Below are 23,927 nucleotides of genomic sequence, written 5' to 3' on the forward strand. Positions count from 1 at the left end.
CGTGAATATTGTAGACCACGTCCAGAGGTCATATTTGAATAGGCTTATTGGTTAGTTCACATATTCAGATGTACATGTCCGTGAATATTGTAGACCAAGTCCAGAGGTCATGTTTGAATAGGCTTATTGGTTAGTTCACATATTCAGATGTACATGTCCGTGAATATTGTAGACCACGTCCAGAGGTCATATTTGAATAGGCTTATTGGTTAGTTCACATATTCAGATGTACATGTCCGTGAATATTGTAGACCAAGTCCAGAGGTCATGTTTGAATAGGCTTATTGGTTAGTTCACATATTCAGATGTACGTGTCCGTGAATATTGTGGATCAAGTCCAGAGGTCATGTTTGAATAGGCTTATCGGTTAGTTCACATATTCAGATATACGTGTCCGTGAATATTGTAGACCACGTCCAGAGGTTATGTTTGAATAGGCTTATTGGTTAGTTCACATATTCAGATGTACCTGTCCGTGAATATTGTAGACCAAGTCCAGAGGTCATGTTTGAATAGGCTTATTGGTTAGTTCACATATTCAGATGTACATGTCTGTGAATATTGTAGACCACGTCCAGAGGTTATGTTTGAATAGGCTTATTGGTTAGTTCACATATTCAGATGTACATGTCCGTGAATATTGTAGGCCACGTCCAGAGGTCATGTTTGAATAGGCTTATTGATTAGTTCACATATTCAGATGTACCTGTCCGTGAATATTGTAGACCAAGTTCAGAGGTCATGTTTGAATAGGCTTATTGGTTAGTTCACATATTCATATGTACATGTCCGTGAATATCGTAGACCACGTCCAGAGGTCATGTTTGAATAGGCTTATTGGTTAGTTCACATATTCAGATGTACCTGTCCCTGCGTATTGTACGTCGCGTCCGAATACCAGACAGATCTAGTGGAATCAGTAGGCTATGGCTCACCATACTGGTATACATCATTCATTGCGTCGTGAGATCTAACACATCGAGAAGAAATAAATATTCCTTCTTTTAGAAATTCATTCGCTACAGTGTTTGCTTTTTGAGAGAATCGATTCGCTTTGTTAGTTTTACACGACATATCTTCATTAAATTTATTTTAAATATTAATTTTAGATTCAAGAAATCTTCCGTGAATGAAATCTGGCATCATGTTTATTGTTTCATATGATGTTATGCACTTGTTGCTTTTGAAATGTGAGTGAGTGAGTGAGTGCTTGGGGTTTAACGTCGTACTCAACAATTTTTCAGTCATATGACGACGAAGGAATCATTAGGGTGCATGCACGTGTAATGTGCCTCCTTGTTGCAGGACGGATTTCCACCGCTCTTTTATTTAGTGCTGCATCACTGAGACGACTTACCGAAGGCAAGTAAGGCGCCCCGCCCGAGCCATTATACTGATACGGGTCAACCAGTCGTTGCACTATCCCCTTTATGCTGAACACCAAGCGAGGAAGTTACAACTTCCTCTTTTAAAGTCTTAGGTGTGACTCGACCAAGGATTGATCCTGGATCTACCGGTCCCGAAGCGGACGCTCTACCAACTGTGCTATCCGGGCCGGTTTTTTGAAATGTAAATTAAATCCACGGGTGAAAACATGTCACCCAGGCCTATGTATGTTTTACACGCTAACATTCTATACTTGGCGTCTAATTTAAAACATTTTAAATGAAAGCTTGTTCTGAGATTAAATGATCTGGTCCAGAGATTCCTTAAATAAAAATTTGTTCTGAGATTAAGTGATCTGGTCTAGAGATTCCTTAAATGAAAAGTTTGTTCTGAGATTAAGTGATCTGGTCCAGAGATTCCTTAAATGAAAGTTTGCTCTGAGATTAAGTGATCTGGTCCAGAGATTCCTTAAATGAAAGTTTGTTCTGAGATTAAGTGATCTGGTCCAGAGATTCCTTAAATGAAAGTTTGTTCTGAGATTAAGTGATCTGGTCTAGAGATTCCTTAAATGAAAGTTTGTTCTGAGATTAAGTGATCTGGCCCAGAGATTCCTTAAATGAAAGTTTGCTCTAAGATTAAGTGATCTGGTCCAGAGATTCCTTAAATGAAAGTTTGTTCTGAGATTAAGTGATCTGGTCTAGAGATTCCTTAAATGAAAGTTTGTTCTCAGATTAAGTGATCTGGTCCAGAGATTCCTTAAATGAAAGTTTGTTCTGAGATTAAGTGATCTGGTCCAGAGATTCCTTAAATGAAAGTTTGTTCTGAGATTAAGTGATCTGGTCCAGAGATTCCTTAAATGGAAGTTTGTTCTGAGATTAAGTGATCTCGTCTAGAGATTCCTTAAATGAAAGTTTGTTCTGAGATTAATTGATCTGGTCCAGAGATTCCTTAAATGAAAGTTTGTTCTGTGATTAGGTGATCTGGTCCAGAGATTCCTTAAATGAAAGTTTGTTCTCAGATTAAGTGATCTGATCCAGAGATTCCTTAAATGAAAAGTTTGTTCTGAGATTAAGTGATCTGGTCCAGAGATTCCTTAAATGAAAGTTTGTTCTCAGATTAAGTGATCTGGTCCAGAGATTCCACATCAGTCTGCAAAGACAAACAACTCATAACAGTAGCTTTCCAAAATTTCTGATTCCTCACATGCTTCCGGTGCATCAGTTGTAGGGTTGCTTATAGCATTGTCATCTCCCCCAGGGCTGCGTGACTAGTCACGCGACAGATGTCACCTCCGTTGTCACATACATGTACTTTTCACATGAGGTAGGGAACATTCCAGTTAACGTCGAGATTTCACGAAGATGCGATTGTATGTGATTGAATGTGAGCTACAGCTAAATTGTTCACGAGGCGTTACAGCAACCGTCAAGACACAGCAATACCGCGATGTGCGCATGACATTCACTTGCATTTGGTTAAGGTACATTTCGTAGTGTACACTTACACCTTGTCGGTGTACTTTACGTAGTCCACACTCAGCTGATGTCTGTGTTGTATGGGTTGTTGTCACTCACCTGTGTATTGATGTCTGTGGTGTGCGGGTTATTGTTACTCGCCTGTGTACTGATGTCTGTGCTGTACGAGCTATTGACGCTGACCTCTGTATGCTGCCTGTGCTATATGGGTTATTGACCCTCCCCTCTGGGTTGATGTCTTTGCTGTACGAGCTATTGTCACTCGCCTGTGTATTGATGTCTGTGCTGTACGGTTATTGTCACTCGCCTGTGTACTGATATCTGTGCTGTACGAGCTATTGTAACTCACCTGTGTACTGATGTCTGTGCTGTACGAGCTATTGTCGCTGACCTGAGGGTTGATGTCTTTGCTATATGGGTTATTGACCCTCACCTCTGGGTTGATGTCTGTGCTGTACGAGCTATTGTCACTCGCCTGTGTATTGAGGTCTGTGCTGTATGGGATATTGTCACTCACCTGTGTACTAATGTCTGTGCTGTACGGGTTATTGTCACTCACCTGTGTACTGATATCTGTGCTGTACGAGTTATTGTCACTCACCTGTGTACTAATGTCTGTGCTGTACGGTTATTGTTACTCGCCTGTGTATTGATGTCTGTGCTGTATGGGATATTATCACTCACCTGTGTATTGATGTCTGTGCTGTATGGGATATTGTCACTTGCCTGTGTATTGATGTCTGTGCTGTACGGGTTATTGTCACTCGCCTGTGTATTGATGTCTGTGCTGTACGGGTTATTGTCACTCACCTGTGTATTGATGTCTGTGCTGTACGAGTTATTGTCACTCGCCTGTGTACTGATGTCTGTGCTGTATGGCATACTGTCACTCACCTGTGTACTGATGTCTGTGCTGTATGGGTTATTGTCACTCACCTGTGTATTGATGTCTGTGCTGTATGGGATATTGTCACTCACCTGTGTACTGATGTCTGTGCTGTACGAGTTATTGTCACTCGCCTGTGTACTGATGTCTGTCCTGTACGAGTTATTGTCACTCGCCTGTGTATTGATGTCTGTGCTGTATGGGATATTGTCACTCGCCTGTGTATTGATGTCTGTGCTGTATGGGATATTGTCACTCACCTGTGTATTGATGTCTGTCCTGTACGAGTTATTGTCATTCGCCTCTGTATTGATGTCTGTGCTGTATGGGATATTGTCACTTGCCTGTGTATTGATGTCTGTGCTGTATGGGATATTGTCACTCACCTGTGTATTGATGTCTGTGCTGTATGGGATATTGTCACCTGTGTATTGGTGTCTGTGCTGTACGAGTAATTGTCACTCGCCTGTGTACTGATGTCTGTGCTGTATGGGATATTGTCACTCACCTGTGTACTGATGTCTGTGCTGTATGGGTTATTGTCACTCACCTGTGTATTGATTTTTTTTTTTGATTGGTGTTTTACGCCGTACTCAAGAATATTTCACTTATACGACGGCGGCAGCATTATGGTGGGTGGAAACCCTGGGGAAACCCACGACCATCCGCAGGTTGCTGGCAGACCTTCCCACTTACGGCCGGAGAGGAAGCCAGCATGAGCTGGACTTGAACTCACAGCGACCGCATTGGTGAGAGGCTCCTGGGTCATTACGCTGCGCTAGCTCGCTAAACGACTGAGCCACGGAGGCCCCCGTGTGTATTGATGTCTGTGCTGTACAGGTTATTGTCACTCGCCTATGTATTGATGTCTGTGCTGTATGGGATACTGTCACTCACCTGTGTATTGATGTCTGTGCTGTATGGGATACTGTCACTCACCTGTGTATTGATGTCTGTGCTGTATGGGTTATTGTCACTCGCCTATGTATTGATGTCTGTGCTGTATGGGATATTGTCACTCGCCTATGTAATGATGTCTGTGCTGTATGGGATACTGTCACTCACCTGTGTACTGATGTCTGTGCTGTAACGGATATTGTCACTCACCTGTGTACTGATGTCTGTGCTGTACGGGTTATTGTCACTCACCTGTGTATTGATGTCTGTGCTGTATGAGATATTGTCACTCGCCTATGTAATGATGTCTGTGCTGTATGGGATACTGTCACTCACCTGTGTACTGATGTCTGTGCTGTAACGGATATTGTCACTCACCTGTGTACTGACGTCTGTGCTGTACGGGTTATTGTCACTCACCTGTGTATTGATGTCTGTGCTGTATGGGATATTGTCACTCCCCTATGTATTGATGACTGTGCTGTATGGGATACTGTCACTCACCTGTGTATTGATGTCTGTGCTGTATGGGATACTGTCACTCACCTGTGTATTGATGACTGTGCTGTATGGGATATTGTCACTCACCTGTGTACTGATGTCTGTGCTGTATGTATCACTCATCTCTTGGTTGGCGTCTTTGTTGTTCGGGTTATTTTCACTCACCTGTGGGTTGTACAGGTTATTGTCACTCACCTGTGGGTTGTACAGGTTATTGTCACTCACCTGTGGGTTGTACAGGTTATTGTCACTCACCTGTGGGTTGTACAGGTTATTGTCACAAACCTGTGGGTTGTACAGGTTATTGTCACAAACCTGTGGGTTGTACAGGTTATTGTCACTCACCTGTGGGTTGTACAGGTTATTGTCACTCACCTGTGGGTTGTACAGGTTATTGTCACTCACCTGTGGGTTGTACAGTTTATTGTCACTCACCTGTGGGTTGTACAGTTTATTGTCAATCACCTGTGGATTGTACAGGTTATAGTCACTCACCTGTGGGTTGTACAGGTTATTATCACTCACCTGTGGGTTGTACAGGTTATTGTCACTCACCTGTGGGTTGTACAGGTTATTGTCACTCACCTGCGGATTGTACAGTTTATTGTCACTCACCTGTGGGTTGACGTCTTTGTCGTATGGGTTTCTCGCAGCGTGGTTCAGCCATTTGAAGAGGAAACTCGGGTTGTCAGTCACACGTCGACTCCTCTGACTGGATAAGCCCTCACGGTCAGCCTCAGCTCTCTGAAAGCAGGCATGTGAGAATTACATACTGTATTGTCAGAATACCTGTCCAAATTGTTCCAGCAATCTAAAATATAATTTCTACTATGCTAAAATTTGTTTTCATCCTGAAATTCTGCTCATTATGAACAGCTGAGATTAAAAATTATATTATTGGTCAACAACAGCGCTGTCAACCAAAACCGGCTACAGCATCAGGGATAAAAACGGTCAACTCTTCAATTTATTTATTTAGACTGTTTTCTCAGATATTGGTTTATTGGGATTAACTGACCCAACGCCTTTGTCAATCAAAAAGCACACCTGCCAATCACAAATCTGCTGGACAAACCGTGTTTCACACAATTTACACAACTGGACAAATCGCATCATGTGACATATGATGTGATCCTGCGATAGAGTCCGCCCATTATTCTGGCAACAAGTGAAATTCGACGAGAAGTTGTGACATAACTCAGTGTGTGAAAGCGGGCTGACACCGCTTTCACACACTGTCCCTTTGGGTGAGGAATTACCAGGCGTTAGCAGAGTGTCGTCGTATTAAGGTTCTCTGGGACGCTTGCTGTGCTCAACAAATTTAAAGCTATACTGCCACTAGTGTCACAAAAGTTTATGTTGAAAACCTCACACAACAATTTCTCTCTGTGAATACGCATGGGTTTATGAATTCAGACTGCCACTAGTGCCACAAAAGTTTATGTTGAAAACCTCACACAACAATTTCTCTCTGTGAATACGCATGGGTTTATGAATTCAGACTGCCACTAGTGTCACAAAAGTTTATGTTGAAAACCTCACACAACAATTTCTCTCTGTGAATACGCATGGGTTTATGAATTCAGACTGCCAGTAGTGCCACAAAAGTTTATGTTGAAAACCTCACACAACAATTTCTCTCTGTGAATCCGCATGGGTTTATGAATTCAGACTGCCACTAGTGCCACAAAAGTTTATGTTGGAAACCTCACACAACAATTTCTCTCTGTGAATCCGCATGGGTTTATGAATTCAGACTGCCACTAGTGCCACAAAAGTTTATGTTGGAAACCTCACACAACAATTTCTCTCTGTGAATCCGCATGGGTTTATGAATTCAGAGTTACAACATACAAAGTAAGGTGCCGTCAATGTATTACCGGAGATACGTATAAGTGGACAGACGTGAAGCTGGAACGTCTTTTAAATACTGCTGTTGTTCTCATCTTTTGTATCAACGTTATAAACTCACTGCCTACATCAATATGTAAATCTTATTGACACGCGGAGGATTTTGTGTTTCGTGTTGTGTTAATGCAGTCTCCATTATCAGTTGTTTACAATGTTTTAATAACAAAGCCAATCAATCTATTCTCGAATGTGAACCACAATTACGATGAGTGAAATAACCAAAGGGGGTGGAGTTTGGATTGATAAGTGCTCCTTTGTAAGCACTTTGTGAACACCTTGTACTCCGTGTGATAAGGTTTCAGAATGTTAGGTGGATAACAGTTCGTAAGTTTTATAGTCGATTGGTTAGTGTATCGGTCAATAAGTCAGTTGTTCAGTGTATCAGCCGATAAGTCGGTTGTTTACTTTATCGCTCGGTAAGTCGGTTTTTTAGTGTATCGAGAGATAAGTCGGTCGTTTAGTGTATCGGTCGATAAGTCGGTTGTTTAGTGTATCGGGAGATAAGGCGGTTGTTTAGTGTATCGGTCGATAAATCGGTTGTTTAGTGTATCGGGAGGTAAGTCGGTTGTTTAGTGTATCGTTCGATAAGTCGGTTGCTAAGTGTATAGCTCGGTAAGTCAGTTGATCAGTGTATCGATCGATAAGTCGGTCGTTTAGTGTATCGGTCGAGAAGTCGGTCGGATTGTTGATAATGTATCAAGTCGTTAAAACGGAAAAGTAATTCGTTGTAGGGAGTTAGCTGGACACATTTTTTCGTTTACAGTGGCACCAGTAGGCTTCCGTAGTTAGAGGTTCTACACGTTTGTTACAGACAGCAGAGTGGCTGTATGTAAGTGACCCGCAGCTGAAGGAATATGGAAGGAGACAGGGGTGGGGGGACGGCACGTCGGGGAATGAAACATGGGTATAAGTGAGGCGTGACTATAGATTTTGTTTTTGATTTTAGTACTATTCGCCAGAGTATACTAAAGAAGCTAATTATTCAGTGGATATCAATATCAAAAGACATGCTGTCGATTATGTTGGCTGTAAAGGAATCAGCATGTCGTGGTTGCCCGCCACGTTGTGGGTCGTAATATCCTTTGGTCTACAATCAGGGCATATTCGTGAGATTATCGTGTGTTTTCCCGGGGCTCTTCCCTCATTCCACCCATCATAACGCCGTCCGACGTCATATAAGTGAAATAATCATGAACATACCCAAGAATTTAGGGCGTAAAACAACAACCAAATAAATAATTAAATATAATCAGGGCAGCTACTTTTGTGTGTGTTTCATGCTTTTCGACAGAGAAATATTTCAATTATAAGGTTCAGTAGAAAAAAAAACTCTTTCCACATAAAGAAAAACGATTTACAGTGACTATGTTGTTTTTTTTTTTCTTGAAAAACTTTCTTGAAAAATCATCCAACCAACATTCCGAATGGTAAAAGATCACTGTTTGCTAACCAATGACAGATGGATAACGGCTGGGTTAACAAGGTAAAATCTTTTATTCTATAATTCTGTCTTTTAATTTTAATCATGGTTAAAACAATCTCAACCTCATACATTAAAAACATTTTTGTCTGTGTAAAAGGTAATATAAGGCTGAAACCCAGTTTTTATCAAAGTTTTTCGGACTTTAAAGTGTATATCTTTGTCAAAAACAATTGTAAATGCAGGTTTTGTACGTTTTCCTACTTTAGCTCCCTTCCTCAAGCCATTGCCTGGCTCCAACTCTCCCTTACACAAATAAATCCCCGGTTGGTTCCGTTGTAGTAGTCAACTACGAAGTGATATTCGGTATATTTACGTCGGTAAGTATTCATTTACATGTCGGTAACTATCCATTTACATGTTGGTAACTATTCATTTATATGTCGGCAAGTATGTTTTCTCCACGGGTAGTTTTATTTCGGATCCATACATTCTGAGTGTATCTAGTGTTAACTCTGCAAATACATTCGCTGATCAGTGTATTAGAAACTTAAGATCACCCAGCCGTAGCGAGGCAGGCGATATTCCACTCATTAAAATCGTTTACAGCCGGCAAAGAAAACCCCAAAACATTCAAGTGATTTGCTGGTTTTCGCGCCGACATTTCACACCGACATGCCGTGAACCGTGACGACAATAAAGCCCTGACAATACTTGTGGGGTTTATATTAAGAGTTCGAAACGCGGTACTGTCAAAACAAAGTCTGATTTGTTTTTCTGGATTTTTTGGAATGTTGTTTTACACGTTGTATGAAATAAAATATTAAACGTTAAAATGAATGAATCATGTGAATGAAAATAGTGAAACCGTTGTCTATGAAGCCGGTTATCCAAATTACGAATGTGTGGAGTTTGGACAGTCCTCAGTGGAGAGACTTGACGCAGCAGAGAGGCATATGTAACTCTCTAAGACATTTAGTATTCTCACTTGCTGCCAAACATAAGACACCATGCATAAATATAATCGCAAAAACAAAATCGTTTTTCTTTGCCTGAAAAACCGACACCCCAACTAGGGTGTAAATGTAGGCATAGCCTCCATAGATTACTCGGCCTCATCGCCTCATTCAGCGTAAAGAAGAGAGGAATAGCGTATATAGAGGAGGAGAGGGGGTAGTGCCCTTGGAGAGGGGATATCTTACGGCATGGTGGAGTGGGGATAGCGACCGCGAGGATAGCGCACGAGGGTGGGGGTAGCGTACAGGGGATAGATATACGGGAAATGGGGGAATAGCTAACAGGAGTGTAGCGCACGCAGGTGGGGGTACCATATAGGCATAGATATCATACCGGGAAGGGGGGAATAGCGTACAGGTGTGTAGCGCACGGAGGTGGGGTAGCGTACAAGGGATACATAGCATACAGGTGGGAAATAACGTACACGTGAACAGTGCACGAGGTGGGGGTTGCGTACAGGAGATAGACAGCGTACGGGGGGGGGGGGGGATAACGTACAGGAGGATGGCGCAAGGAGGTGGGTGTAGCGTACAAGAGATAGATAGCGTACAGGCTGGGGGGAATAACGTACAAGAAGACAACGCACGGGGGTTGGGGTAGCGTATAGGAGATAAATAGCATACAAATAACGTGCAGATGGACACCACAGGGGGGTTGGGGTAGCGTACATGGGATAGATAGCATATCAGGGGGAAAAAACGTACATGTGCATAGCGCACGGAGGTTTGGGTAGTGTACATGAGATCGCCAGGTGGATAGCGCACGGGTGTCGGGGTAGCGTTCATGGGATGGACACTATGCAGGGAGAATAACGTACAGGTGGTGGGGGTAGTGTACATGGGATCGCCAGGTGGATAGCGCACGGGTGTCGGGGTAGCGTTCATGGGATGGACACTATGCATGGAGAATAACGTACAGGTGGTGGGGGTAGTGTACATGGGATCGCCAGGTGGATAGCGCACGGGTGTCGGGGTAGCGTTCATGGGATGGATACTATACAGGAAAAATAGCGTACAGGTGCCGGGGGGGGGGGGGGGGGGGGGTAGCGTACATGGGATAGATGGTATACAGGGGGAAATAACGCATATGTGCATACTGCACTGGGGTTGGGGTAGCGTACATGGGATAGATAGCGTACAGGGGAGAAATAACGAACAGGTGGATAGCGCACGGGGGTTGGGGTAACTTACATGCGATAGATACCGCACAGGGGAGGAAAACAGCATGTAGTGGGGAAATAGCGTACGAAGGAAACCTAGTACAAGAAGAAAACCTTCCGGAATGAAGAAACCTTCCAAAAGGAGGACACCGCTGAGAAACTGTCAATGGCTAGCAAAGATGTCCGCATTTTCGTTTGATCTCCCACGTTTGATCTCCCACGCCACAGAATGTCTACATAAAATGTAACCGCTTAATACAATGAAACGCAAACGAAATACCCATAAAAAACCCACTAGTGTCAAAGAGAAATAAAAGTATGCTTACATTCACCACAGTTTCAGTTGGCAGCTCGTCGTTTGCGTGTGATTTCATTTTGGATGGTTATTTGCTGAATTCTCGGTATCCTGTGAAGTTTTGAATTAGGTTTGTGGTCACGACCAGATAGACACTTATACAGCGATCTCTGCTCATTCCAGACTACGGTCTTGTCGGATGTACTTATATAACCGCGGTTATTTATGTCACGTGACCATCTGGGTGGAGCCTATGAGAGTGCGTTAGTTAGTGAAGTAAATCTTATATACAGTGTAGTCTGTGTGTTAAAGGGCTGTGGTCCAGTCCGCTCTGGGCATTTGGAAGAGAGAAACTCCGAACTACAAGTAACGCTATCACGATTATATGGTTAGAGCTATCAACTACAACTGCTTGACAAATGGAGCACAGTGTCCTGTGTAAATTTACCCTTTTATAGTAGAAAAAAATGATGCTATAAAAGTGTCTCAAGATATTGAGATTCAAACATTTCCACTTTTGGTTCAGTTGCAGACGTTATGTGTGGCATTTTTTTTGGCTGCTTCTCAGCTTTCTGTGCAATAACCCGCGAAATTCCATGTTAATACTTTGTACTTCAGAGAAATATCGCGCTTTTTAAGCATTGTAGCCGATAACTGATTACCAACATGTCTTCTAAGATTGTTGCAGACTCATCTTTGCATGGCGTGAGCCCTTTATGTACTTGACCCAAAAGTAGAAGAGGTTCAAACAGGATAAAGTGGGTGGGCAGCCTGAAGAGTTTCAAACTGGATAAAGTGTGTGGGCAGCCTTCGCCCTGAGAAGTGCCAATCCACGCATGTGCATGAGTAAAAAGCTAGGTGCACTTCACTGTCACTTGTGGATAGTCAAAAATTACTTCTGTTTGTTTGAATCTGGACAAAATATACGTTGTTATTTACAATATAAAATAGTTTATTGCCTACTGTATCGGAAAACAAACAATAAAAGAAAAAAAACAGTGACTGCAGCGTTTTTCAACGAGTCTAGAAGCTCATATGGAATGTATACTATTGCACATTTCATATTTAATACAACACAACACTAGAGACGATTTAAGCACAACTTTATATTCATCAGTACATTGGAAAAACATGAAATGCTGGAGCAACAAATCATCGAAACACCAGGCATATGCATCGCTGTTGGGCTACAGTGCGAAGTTGATGCGATAGTGCGATAGTTATGTGCGATAGTGCGAGGCGACGCTGCGAAGTTGATGAGCTATGGGGTGTGGCGAAGTTGCGAAGTTGCGAAGTGGACGAGTGATCGGGTGGAACTAAACTACGAGGTCCAGCTGATGCTGACTTCCTCTCCGGCCGTACATGGGAAGGTCTGCCAGAACTTGCGGATGGCCGTGGGTTTCCTCCGGGCTCTGTCCGGTTTCCTCCCACCACAATGCTGGACAGCCGTCGCATAAGTGAAATATTCTTGTCTATATCGTAAAACGCCGATCAAATAAATAGATAAATAAACTGCGAGGCGAAGCTGCAAAAATGATGAGCGATGAGGCGGGCCAAACTGCGAGGAGAAGGTGTGAAGTTTATGAGCAGTTGGGTGGGGCCATACTGACTGATCTCACAAGCAGCTTCCATATCCAGACTGATCCTACAAGCAGTTTCCATATCCAGACTGTACACTCAACAGTATAGGATAAGTACAGCTGATGTCTACAGTAAAGCAGTATATGATAAGTACAGCTGTTATCTACGGTCAAGCAATATCGAATAAATACAGCTGATATCTACAATCAAGCAATTTAGGATAAGTACAGCTCATGTCTACAGTCAAGCAGTATCGGATAAGTACAGCTGCTGTCTACGGTCAAGCAGTATCACATAAGTACAGCTGTTATCTACGGTCAAGCATCATCGAATAAGTACAGCTAATATATACAGCCAAGCAGTATCGGATAAGGACAGCTGATATCTAGTCAAGCAGTATCGGATGTAGGGCAGATTTCCATCAAACCTTAACCACACCTGATAGATAATATAGTGGCATATAGCCTGTGATTTTCTAACACGTTTGGATGATGACAAATGTGTATGGTACTTTGATATACATAGTGCGGGTCACACGCTTGGCTCACACCCTTACTACAATCTTGTGTACAGTCACCACGTGCTAACCGTTTACAATCAGGGTGACCTTATCCCGGTATGTATTGAATAATACCAGCATAAAATGTTTTCCGCACGCTGAATCATCGAGTTTTATCAGTTTTTCCTGTTGTGTCTCCACTAACAGTAACTCCCTTGATTGGGATTAACCCTGCAGAAGTATTCAATTTCACTCAACACACATGTAACGACAAAGATTATGAGAGTTAATGTACTATTTGTCACTTGACAATGTGTCATTTAATTATTGGCAGATGTATATTATTCTCTCTAATCATTTGGTGTGCATGTGGTGTAGAGATCTCTCTAATCATTGGTGTGCATGTGGTGTAGAGATCTCCCTAATCATTTAGTGTATGTGTGTAGAGATCTCTCTAATCATTTGGTGTGCATGTGGTGTAGAGATCTCCCTAATCATTTGGTGTGCATGTGGTGTAGAGATCTCCCTAATCATTTAGTGTTTATGTGGTGTAGAGATCTCCCTAATCATTTAGTGTGCATGTGGTGTAGAGATCTCCCTAATCATTTGGTGTTTATGTGGTGTAGAGATCTCCCTAATCATTTAGTGTGTGTGTGGTGTAGAGATCTCCCTAATCATTTAGTGTGTATGTGGTGTAGAGATCTCCCTAATCATTTAGTGTGCATGTGGTGTAGAGATCTCCCTAATCATTTAGTGTGCACGTAGTGTAGAGATTTGGTGTGCATGTGGTGTAGGGATCTCCCTAATCATTTGGTGTGCATGTGGTGTAGGGATCTCCCTAATCATTTGGTGTGCATGTGGTGTAGGGATCTCCCTAATCATTTGGTGTGCATGTGGTGTAGGGATCTCACTAATCATTTGGTGTGCATGTGGTGTAGGATCTCCCTAATCATTTGGTGAGCATGTGGTGTAGGGATCTCACTAATCATTTGGTGTGCATGTGGTGTAGGGATCTCACTAATCATTTGGTGTGTATGTGGTATAGGGATCTCCCTAATCATTTGGTGTGCATGTGGTGTGGGGCTCTCCCTAATCATTTAGTGTGTATGTGGTGTAGAGATCTCTCTAATGATTTGGTGTGCATGTGGTGTAGAGATCTCTCTAATGATTTGGTATGCATGTGGTGTAGAGTTCTCCCTAATCATTTGGTGTGGATGTGGTGTAAAGATCTACTTAATCAATTGGTGTGCATGTTCTGTAGGATTTCCCTAATCATTTGGTGTGCATGTGGTGTAGGGATCTCTCTAATGATTTGGTATGCATGTTCTGTAGAGACCTCCCTAATCAACTAGTGAGCACGTAGTGTAGAGATCTCTCTAATCACTTGGATGTGCATGTGGTGTAAAGATCTCACTAATCATTTGGTGTGCATGTGGTGAAGGGATCTGTCTCTAATCATTTGGTGTGCATGTGGTCTAGAGATCTCCCTAATCATTTGGTGTGCATGTGGTATAGAGAGATCTCTAATCATTTGGTGTGCCTGTAGTGTAGGATCTCTCTAATCATTTAGTGTGCATGTGATCTAGAGATATCACTAAACATTTGGTGTGCATGTGGTGTAGAGAGATCTCTAATCATTTGGTGTGCCTGTAGTGTAGGATCTCTCTAATCATTTAGTGTGCATGTGGTCTAGAGATATCACTAAACATTTGATGTGCATGTGGTGTAGAGATCTCTCTAATCATTTAGTGTGCATGTGGTGTAGAGATTTCTGTATTCACTTGGTGTGCATGTGGTGTAGGGATCTCTCTGATGATTTGGTATGCATGTTCTGTAGAGACCTCCCTAATCATTTAGTGTGCACGTAGTGTAGAGATTTGGTGTGCATGTGGTGTAGGGATCTCCCTAATCATTTGGTGTGCTTGTGGTGTAGGGATCTCACTAATCATTTGGTGTGCATGTGGTGTAGAGATCTCCCTAATTATTTAGTGTGTATGTGGTGTAGAGATCTCCCTAATCATTTAGTGTGTATGTGGTGTAGAGATCTCCCTAATCATTTGGTGTGCATGTGGTGTAGGGATCTCACTAATCATTTGGTGCGTGGCGTAAAGATCGTTTTCTAAACTATGATAATGGTGTGGTATATGAAGTAGAAAATGAGTTTATATGCTGGTGTCAGCTGAATATTCTCTACAGCGCAGGCCGGTAGTATTCCATGCAAGGAACAGTGCGAAAATTCTATGAAAAGGAAACCGGGAATAGCCTTTGCAGTGAAAACCGGGAATCCCATTTGCAGTGGAAACCGGGAATCCCCTTTGCAGTGGAAACCGGGAATCCCCTTTGAAGCGAAAACCGGTAAAATCCCATGCAAAAAAAAAAAAATAAGATCATCCTTTGCTGTGAAAACGTGAAATATTCAATGCAGCGGAAACTAAGAAAATCACTTGCAAGAAAAATTGGGGACAATGCGTTGCAGTGAAAACCCGTGGAAACGCAATGCAGGAGAAACTGGAGACCTCATGTAGACTGAGACTAAGTTATATTAGTCTCAAATGCGGGGAGACCGGTAAGATCATACGTTGCCAAGTTAGATTCCTGATAGGCATACAAGGATATCCAGTGAAGATGTGTTGCGAGAGAAATCGGAAAGTTTTCTTGCAGGAAAAATTTGGTGCCGGGGGGAGAACTTTTGCAGAACCCGGGAATACATCATGCAGGAGAACCGAGGGAGGATCCTGTTCAGGGAGAACAGCTCATACAGGAGAACCTGAGAAAGATCCTATTTAGGGGAACCCGAGATCAGCCCATACAGTAGAACCCGGGCATGATCCTATTGAAGGGAAGCCGATAACATCTCATACAGGAGAATCCGGGGAAGAACCTTTTTAAGGGAAACCGATAACATCTCGTACAGGAGAACCCGGGAAGGATCATATTCATTTTTTTTGATTTGATTTGATTTATTCACCAGAAAGAAAATAGAAAAGGAAGAACATCTCAATACCTCTATGTACCTAAACCTCTTGTATCCGCATGGTTATATATAAATATATATACACACACATACACACATACATATACATACATATACATACACACCCACAAACACACAGGCACACGCATATGTATGTACATGTACGTATATTCATACAAATACATCTTAAATATTATCGTAATGTGCACAGTATAAGTAGGCCTATATAATAATGGTTTTTTCTTAATCAAGGTTAATACAAACAGGTATATACACACACACATAATTACATATGTACGGATACATCAGTTTGTCAACATAATACAACTTATAGCACTCTGGCGGGAGCAGAAACCCCAAAGGGCTTATTGTATCCCATAACATGTTTAAATTTAATTGACAAGAGATGCTAACTGGTTAATACTCATATGTTGGAATGAAGCACTTGCACATACGTACATGTGTACCTAATTATGCATACACATAGTAGTTACTACTGTAGCACCCACTCCTAAATATAAGGATATACAGACAGTAAAGAGAATTTACATTCGTAAATATGTGTACAAATATGCACACGCACACATGTGCACTTATGAATTAATATTCATATCAATCAAGGCGACAACAATATACTATCAAGAGAAAACGTTAAGCAAGCAACTACGTGTCGCAACTGGGTTAATTCAAAACGTATGTACAATTGTGGATGACTTGGTGTAGTAATGATTATAGCTATATGCTTCATCAGCTGTATATTTTTCTCAGGAGTAAAGTTTTCAAAGACGATTTAAATAATGATAAAGAGGTGATTTCTTTAAAATTGGAGGGCAGTTTATTCCATTCGATCGGTCCTTTTATTTTACAAGTGTGTAGGGATAGATTGCTTCTATGAAATGGTCGGTGTAAGTTAAAATATGATGTTCTAGTTGGATAGCAGTGAATATCAGACTGTTTTGTAAAGTAAGTACGGGTGTATAATGGAGTAATGCTAGGATTGTAGAAGTATTTGTGAACTAACTGGAGTGTCTGAAAGGTGTTAACCGCGGTAACAGGTATTATACTCAGTAAAAATAGGCGCGGTGTGTTCGTATTTATGAGAGGAGGTAATAATGCGTAATGCTCGTTTTTGAAGACGGATTAGGGGAAGAAGATGTGTTTCATAAGTATTTCCCCACACAGCATTGCAGTACGTAATATATGGGTTAATAAGTGCATAGTACAGGATGAACAGAGTATTTTTCTTTAGGGCATATTTAATATGATTTATCACCCCTAAATTACGGGATATTTTTTTGCAGATATTATTTATGTGGTTTGTCCACGTTAATCTTTCATTGAAAGTTATACCTAAGAAATTGAAGGTCTTGATTTTTTCGATATTTACGCCTGCTATAGCCAGGAAAGGAGTAGCATGATTATTTATTCTGCGATTGGGAGCGATGTACATAAATTTGGTTTTCTTAATATTAAGAGACAGTTTATTGCAACATAGCCAATCGTAAATTTTTTCAATTTCACGATTAAAAGTTTCCAGGAGGTGTGCTGGATCATCATTGCAAAGGACAGCACTAGTATCATCAGCAAGCAATATGATATCAAGTAGAGATGAAACATCTTTAATGTCATTAATGTATATTAAAAAGAGAAGGGGTCCTAGGATTGAGCCCTGAGGAACACCAATATTCATGTATTTAGTAGTTGATCGGCAATCGTTGTATAAAAGGCAATGTGATCTGTTTTTCAGATAATCATTAAACCATATATTACTAAGACCTTTGACACCATAATGGTCGAGTTTTTTCAACAATATATTGTGGTCTACAGTATCAAAAGCCTTTGCAAGGTCTAGAAAAAGAGTGATGCTGTACTTATTTGTTTCTTTAGCAGTTACTAGTTTATCATATAGAGCAATTATTGCATGTGTAGTAGAGTGATGCGATCTGAAACCGAACTGTTGACTGTACATAATATCGTTCATTTCGAGGAACGTCGTCAGACAGTTAACCACCAGTTTTTCGATGATTTTGCTGAAACACGGTAAGACAGATATTGGTCGGTAATTTTTAAACTCCTTCATTTCATCCGATTTATACACTGGTGTGAGTTTAGCACTTTTCATTTTATCAGGGAATATTCCAGTTTGAAACGATAAGTTTATTATATGGGTCAGCGGTTTCGCTATTGCTGTGGCACAATACTTTACAACTGAAACACGAATCTCATCTAGGCCAGGAGAGCTATTCTTCAGTACCATGATAACATCTACAACTTCTGCTGAGGTACAGGGATCGAGACTGAAATTTGGTACTGATGGTGTTTTGAGAAAAGTTTCAAAATTTTGCCCCATCTGCGGTATCTCCCCAGCAATAACACTTGGGGCTGTGTTAAAGTAGCCATTAAAATTGTCTGCTATGCTCTGAGGATCACTGTCTTCAATATCATTTATATAAAAAGATTTAGGTAGTACATTATTACGTTTCGTCTGTATAAGTTCATTTATTATTTTCCATGTGCCCTTTATGTTATTGTTGACCAGATTAAATTGTCATAATAAGATTTTCTGGAAATACGAAGTGTGTGATTTAATTTATTTCTATATGTTCTGTATTGCGTACTTATCGTGCTGTCATTATGCTTCAGGTGTAGTTTATACAAATTATTCTTTTCTTTGCATGAATTTAAAATGGCTGAGCTTACCCAAGGTTTTGTTTTTTATTGCTATGTTTAAATTTACGAAGTGGAAAGCACTGATCATAAATGGATTTAAATTGCTCTAGAAAAGAGTCATATGCGACATTGGTATCGCTTTCATTAAACACGTGATTCCATTTATAATTATTCAAACATGCTTTAAAGTTAAGCTTATTATTTTCAGAAAAAAGACGTTTATAGATTGGGATAGGTTTGCTTTCGTTCATATCATATAATGGCTGACTGCTAAAATGGAAAATGGGAAAATGATCGGTTATATCAGTCAAGAGAATGCCGGAAGTCAATGCACTTTGGTGATGATTCGTAAATATGTTGTCGATCAAAGTTGCAGTCCTATCGGTTATTCTTGTGGGCTTTGTAATTTTAGGGAAAAAATGGAACGATTTAAGGTTTTCTAAGAAATACTTTGACGGTAGGGAAAACCGAAAGTACCTCGTGTAGTTGAAGCCGGCCCATGACTGACTGGTCAAAAGAACAGCATCAGCCTCGTTGCCAATATGTGTTACACAGCATAGTAATAACCCATGGTGAATGGTGTCCAGGAGATTCCAAGTATAACCCCTGATGCACTTTATACCTGAGGCCTACACAGTTCTTCAGTTAAATGCGATATATCTGCCGCATATATAATGCAATTACAGCTATGACAGCAGCCGCTCACTATAACCAAAGTTTTTTGGAAATAACAGATAATCCGTCTACACTTCAGACGCCAAGACGTGCCTTCTAAGGCCTTAGAATCACCGAGTCGTTTATACAGCGCCCGATGCCTTCGTGGACGCATACGTGAGATAAACATACAGACACAGATTACCTACACAAGTCTGGAGAAGACACAGCCACACCCTGGGCAAACAAGACAAGTAATCTCTCCTTTCACATAAGCAACAAGACATCAGCACTGATGGGCGATTTTCAACGTTTAACGGCGTCTACATTTCACCACTGACTTTTGGGTGTCACTGGCAAACGCAAAGAACATGAAAACAGTTATAGAACTGTATATGCAGCGCCCTATTGATATACACCAAGGCTCATGCTTGTTTGTTTTGTAGTGCGGAGAATAATGTCACTTTGAGCCTTTTTGGTAGCCCCACAGGTCCCAAAGCTCACCTGCTAACATGCCATCATTGTGCTGTCTAAATGGAACGGGAAGGCGCATCATCGTGTAATTCTAACTGGAATTTATTCATATCCAATGGTCACATCATACTTACATACCATGTAGACAAATTTGTACGTCAATTAGATCACAAGCTGATCTCTTCCTTTGATGGTTCATTCAAAGTAATCAAACTTGAATTTAAATCAATAAATGTATATGTAGCCCAAGGTACAGCTATAATCTCATATATGCATTTTTTTTTCTATTTGCAACCACACCACCCCACCCCCAACACACACACTTATACTCCCCTCCCTTGCTCCGCTCTTCTAAGCCTGCCGCAGTACGCCTGAACCAGCAGCTCTATCAGCTGGCGCCATTCCATCAGCAGTCTTGAAAGCTGCAAGAATTTGGAAATCCAACCCGAATTCCTCCCTTATGTGGAGTTTCCTCATTGAATGGTTATCACTTTATAGAAGTTTGTGCGATAAAATTTGCCGAATAATCGGTGGGCCATGCTATCACGGTATTGCCTTCACCGTGTAGTTTAAGCGACCAAATAACGCCTGCAATAAGCCGTTGACCGTAATACTGACGGACGGTTGTGTAGTTTTGCACAGAAATTCCAGTCATTCCAACCAGTAGTCCTAATGTAGAATGAAGCAATCCCAGGGCACTTAGACCGGTTCACTTATTCCCTTTAATTGATCCAGATCCAGATCCCCTTGCTAATTTAAAATTCTCTTGGAATTTACTTCATTTTCTGAGGCTCACATATTCCTTTATATGTACCGATTTGTTACTAGTCCTTGTTTTGTAAAAGTGAAAAATTACTAAGTGAAGCAAGCGTAAAACTACGCATGGTATAGACCCATCGTCATCAAACTTCTCGGAAACCATTACAGATTACACGGCTATTCTACTTTGAATTTTATCACAGCACATATATCAGGCGATCATCACTTCCAAAACTGTTTTACAGATAAAGGAGAGGTAGCTTATCTACCAGTAAATAATCCACAGTTATCAACGAGGTAGCTTATCTACAGACCAGTAGATAATCCACAGTTATCCCCAAGAGGTAGCTTATCTATCAGTAGATAATCCAGTTATCCCCGAGAAGTAGCTTATCTACCAGTAGATAATCCACATTTATCCCTGAGAGGTAGCTTATCTACCAGTAGATAATCCACAGTCATCCCCGAGAGGTAACTTACCAGTAGATAATCAACATTTATTCCCGACAGGTAGCTTATCTACCAGCTTATCTACCATAATCCACACTTATCCCCGGCTATATTCTACAGATGTACATATGACCGGTGCTCAAAATGTATAATTCAAAATTCTACGTGAGACTTTAATTCATAAAAAAAATATTTTCCCTAAATCAAATCTATATAATGATATTTTATGTTTCTTGTCTATAGATTAACGGCAGGGGTCTATTGATGAGCTTTAAAGGCAGCAGACAGGCACAATTTCACCTGTTTCAAGGTGTCTAGAATATATATGGTATCACTGGTTCCTCATACCGCATTCCCCTCCAACTTTTTATCACATTTGTATGGTGGGTGTTGCCTCTCTTGGGGTTCGATCAATGGTCTTGAACTCAAAAAACCACCGGTTTAAACCCTAGCAAGCGTAGTTGTCTGTGTTGTCCCAGGAGTCGACAGTCCTTGTCCAGTAATAAAATTTCACGTTTTACAATGCAACTTTAAGTCAGCACTGTTGCATTGGGGTGTGTGGTTTCCTCAAGACTATGGCGTGTATCCTTCACCCATAAACTGGGCTTCATTCCATTATTTTCAGCACTGTTGCACTGGTGTGTGGTTTCCTCAAAATCCTGGCGTGTATCCTTCACCCATAAACTGGGCTTCATTCCATTATTTTCAGCACTGTTGCACTGGTGTGTGGTTTCCTCAAGACTATGGCGTGTATCCTTCACCCATAAACTGGGCTTCATTCCATTATTTTCAGCACTGTTGCACTGGTGTGTGGTTTCCTCAAGACTATGGCGTGTATCCTTCACCCATAAACTTCGCTTCATTCCATTATTTTCAGCACTGTTGCACTGGTGTGTGGTTTCCTCAAAATCCTGGCGTGTATCCTTCACCCATAAACTGGGCTTCATTCCATTATTTTCAGCACTGTTGCATGGTTTCCTCAAGACTATGATGTGTATCCTTCACCCATAAACTTTGCTTCATTCTTTTATTAAAGAAAAATAACCTTTACAGCTTAAAACACCAATAAATCAATTAACTAAATCAATTAACTAAATCAATCATAATCTTGAAAGGGAACGCTGTAAAATGTCAGATGGAAAGCGCTGAAGGCATGAATGGTGTAAAAAGCCAGCAGTGTTTTCTCTGTATTTTGCTCTGCCAACAACCACATAGTGTTCGTGGTTGTTGGCAGAGACTTGGCAAGTTAAATCAAGTCTAGGAAGAATCTTTCTACCTAATTACTTTGGTAATTAGTACAAAAGTACCACTTCATCACTGTATTTAACTAGCATGAGACAGGAAGTTGAGCACTAAGTCAGTAGTTAGACATTATAAAGTCGACTTTATGGCAGACAAAACAACACACTCGTAGTGAAAAGAAATCAATTTTATTGTAATACTTAAGAGATCCGCTTTGAGGACAACAGAGAGTCATTCATAAGACAAGTTCCACCTGTGACAATGCCCAAGTGCCAATGCCTGGCAGAGAGGCACTGACAAAATGCAGCCACAGCTACAAGACACAAACATGTACCCGAGGTTAGAGGGTATAGGAACTGTGACACTGTGACACCAGCCTAGTACTGTCATCCGTGAGTACATGAACAATAGTTGCATAAATAACCACAAGATCTGTGAAGACACACGTTCATATCATGGTTACCTGGCTCCAGTCAGAAAATAGCTGTAAGATCTGTGAAGACACACATTCATATCATGGTTACCTGGCTGCAGTCAGATTTGCTGGATACACTGAGCCTGTAACACTATATCTGCTAATACATACACATATTTATAATGGATTCCACATTCATTTCACAGGTGCTATTCATTCATTTACATGTTTGAAATTTGATATATAATGTATATATGTATACAATCTCCATTAGCAGCAATGCATATTGATGTAAACCTATAGTTGTCTTCAACATCTGCAAATTCAAAATAGAGTATAAATTAAAACAGTAGTGATGGCCAAAATTTCTGAAATTAGTTTTCGTTCATTGACTAACAATTTTACGTACAAGAAATAAATTACAGGTCCTTTTTCAAATAAAAAAGATTTATTTTACATTTTATTTTCAATTAACTCAAATTTCTCAAACATTCTTATACAAGGTGTGTGTAGATTTGATTCTATTCTGTTGAAAGGCCACAACTCAAGCAGCTGAATGATTAGGATGGAGAAAACAGCCTACAACTGGGATGATAAAGCCGGCTGTTGTCATAGTGTTTGGCACAACTATTCCTTCACCAAAACTGTTACTATTTTTAGTGCAGGAGGAACCCCACTCCCCACACTGTGATATGTGGCGAGTCAAGCACAGTCTTCGTCAGCACAGACTTCCCCACACCGTGATGTGGCCAGTCACTGAGTCTTTGTCAGCACAGACTCCCCACACTGTGACATGTGGCGAGTCACTTAGTCTTTCTCAGCACAGATTCCCCACACTGTGACATGTGGCGAGTCACTGACAGTCTTTGTCAACACAGACTCCCTACACTGTGACGTGGAGAGTCACAAGACAGTCTTTGACAGCACAGACTCCCCACACTGTGACATGTGGCGAGTCACAGACAGTCTTTGTCAGCACAGACTCCCCACACTGCAACATGTGTCAGTCGGTGACTCATCTCCTACAGGTCACTGTACTTTTCACAGGAGAGAAGGGCGGCCACTACACCTGACAGGAGAGAAGGGAGGCCAGGTGTGTGTATTAATGGCTGATCATCATACAGGTAACGGTACCCTTGACAGGAGAGAAGGGAGACCAGGTGTGTGGGAGTGTCTGATCATCTGACAGGTACATGTAACTGTACACCTTGCAGGAGAAAGGGGAAGCCAGTTGAGGCCAGGTGTGTTTGACACTGGCTGAT

The 23,927-nt window shown here is 41.2% G+C and overlaps 1 protein-coding gene across 1 annotated transcript in view; it reads right to left on the bottom strand.

Annotated features, from left to right (window-relative positions):
• LOC135466711 (1-aminocyclopropane-1-carboxylate synthase-like protein 1) overlaps window positions 1–11,111 on the bottom strand; it is a 41,126-nt gene extending 30,015 nt beyond the window's left edge. The window contains exons 1-2 of the mRNA XM_064744362.1: window positions 10,979–11,111; window positions 5,761–5,889 (exon numbers count right to left, since the gene is read on the bottom strand). Coding sequence (XP_064600432.1) covers window positions 5,761–5,889; window positions 10,979–11,026 — 177 coding nt within the window. The 5' untranslated portion in view covers window positions 11,027–11,111. The remainder of the gene's footprint in view (window positions 1–5,760; window positions 5,890–10,978) is intronic.
• Between the last annotated feature and the right edge of the window lie 12,816 nt (window positions 11,112–23,927).

This window comes from Liolophura sinensis, chromosome 6 (assembly GCF_032854445.1).
Source record: "Liolophura sinensis isolate JHLJ2023 chromosome 6, CUHK_Ljap_v2, whole genome shotgun sequence".
NCBI classification, from domain to species: Eukaryota; Metazoa; Mollusca; class Polyplacophora; order Chitonida; family Chitonidae; genus Liolophura; species Liolophura sinensis.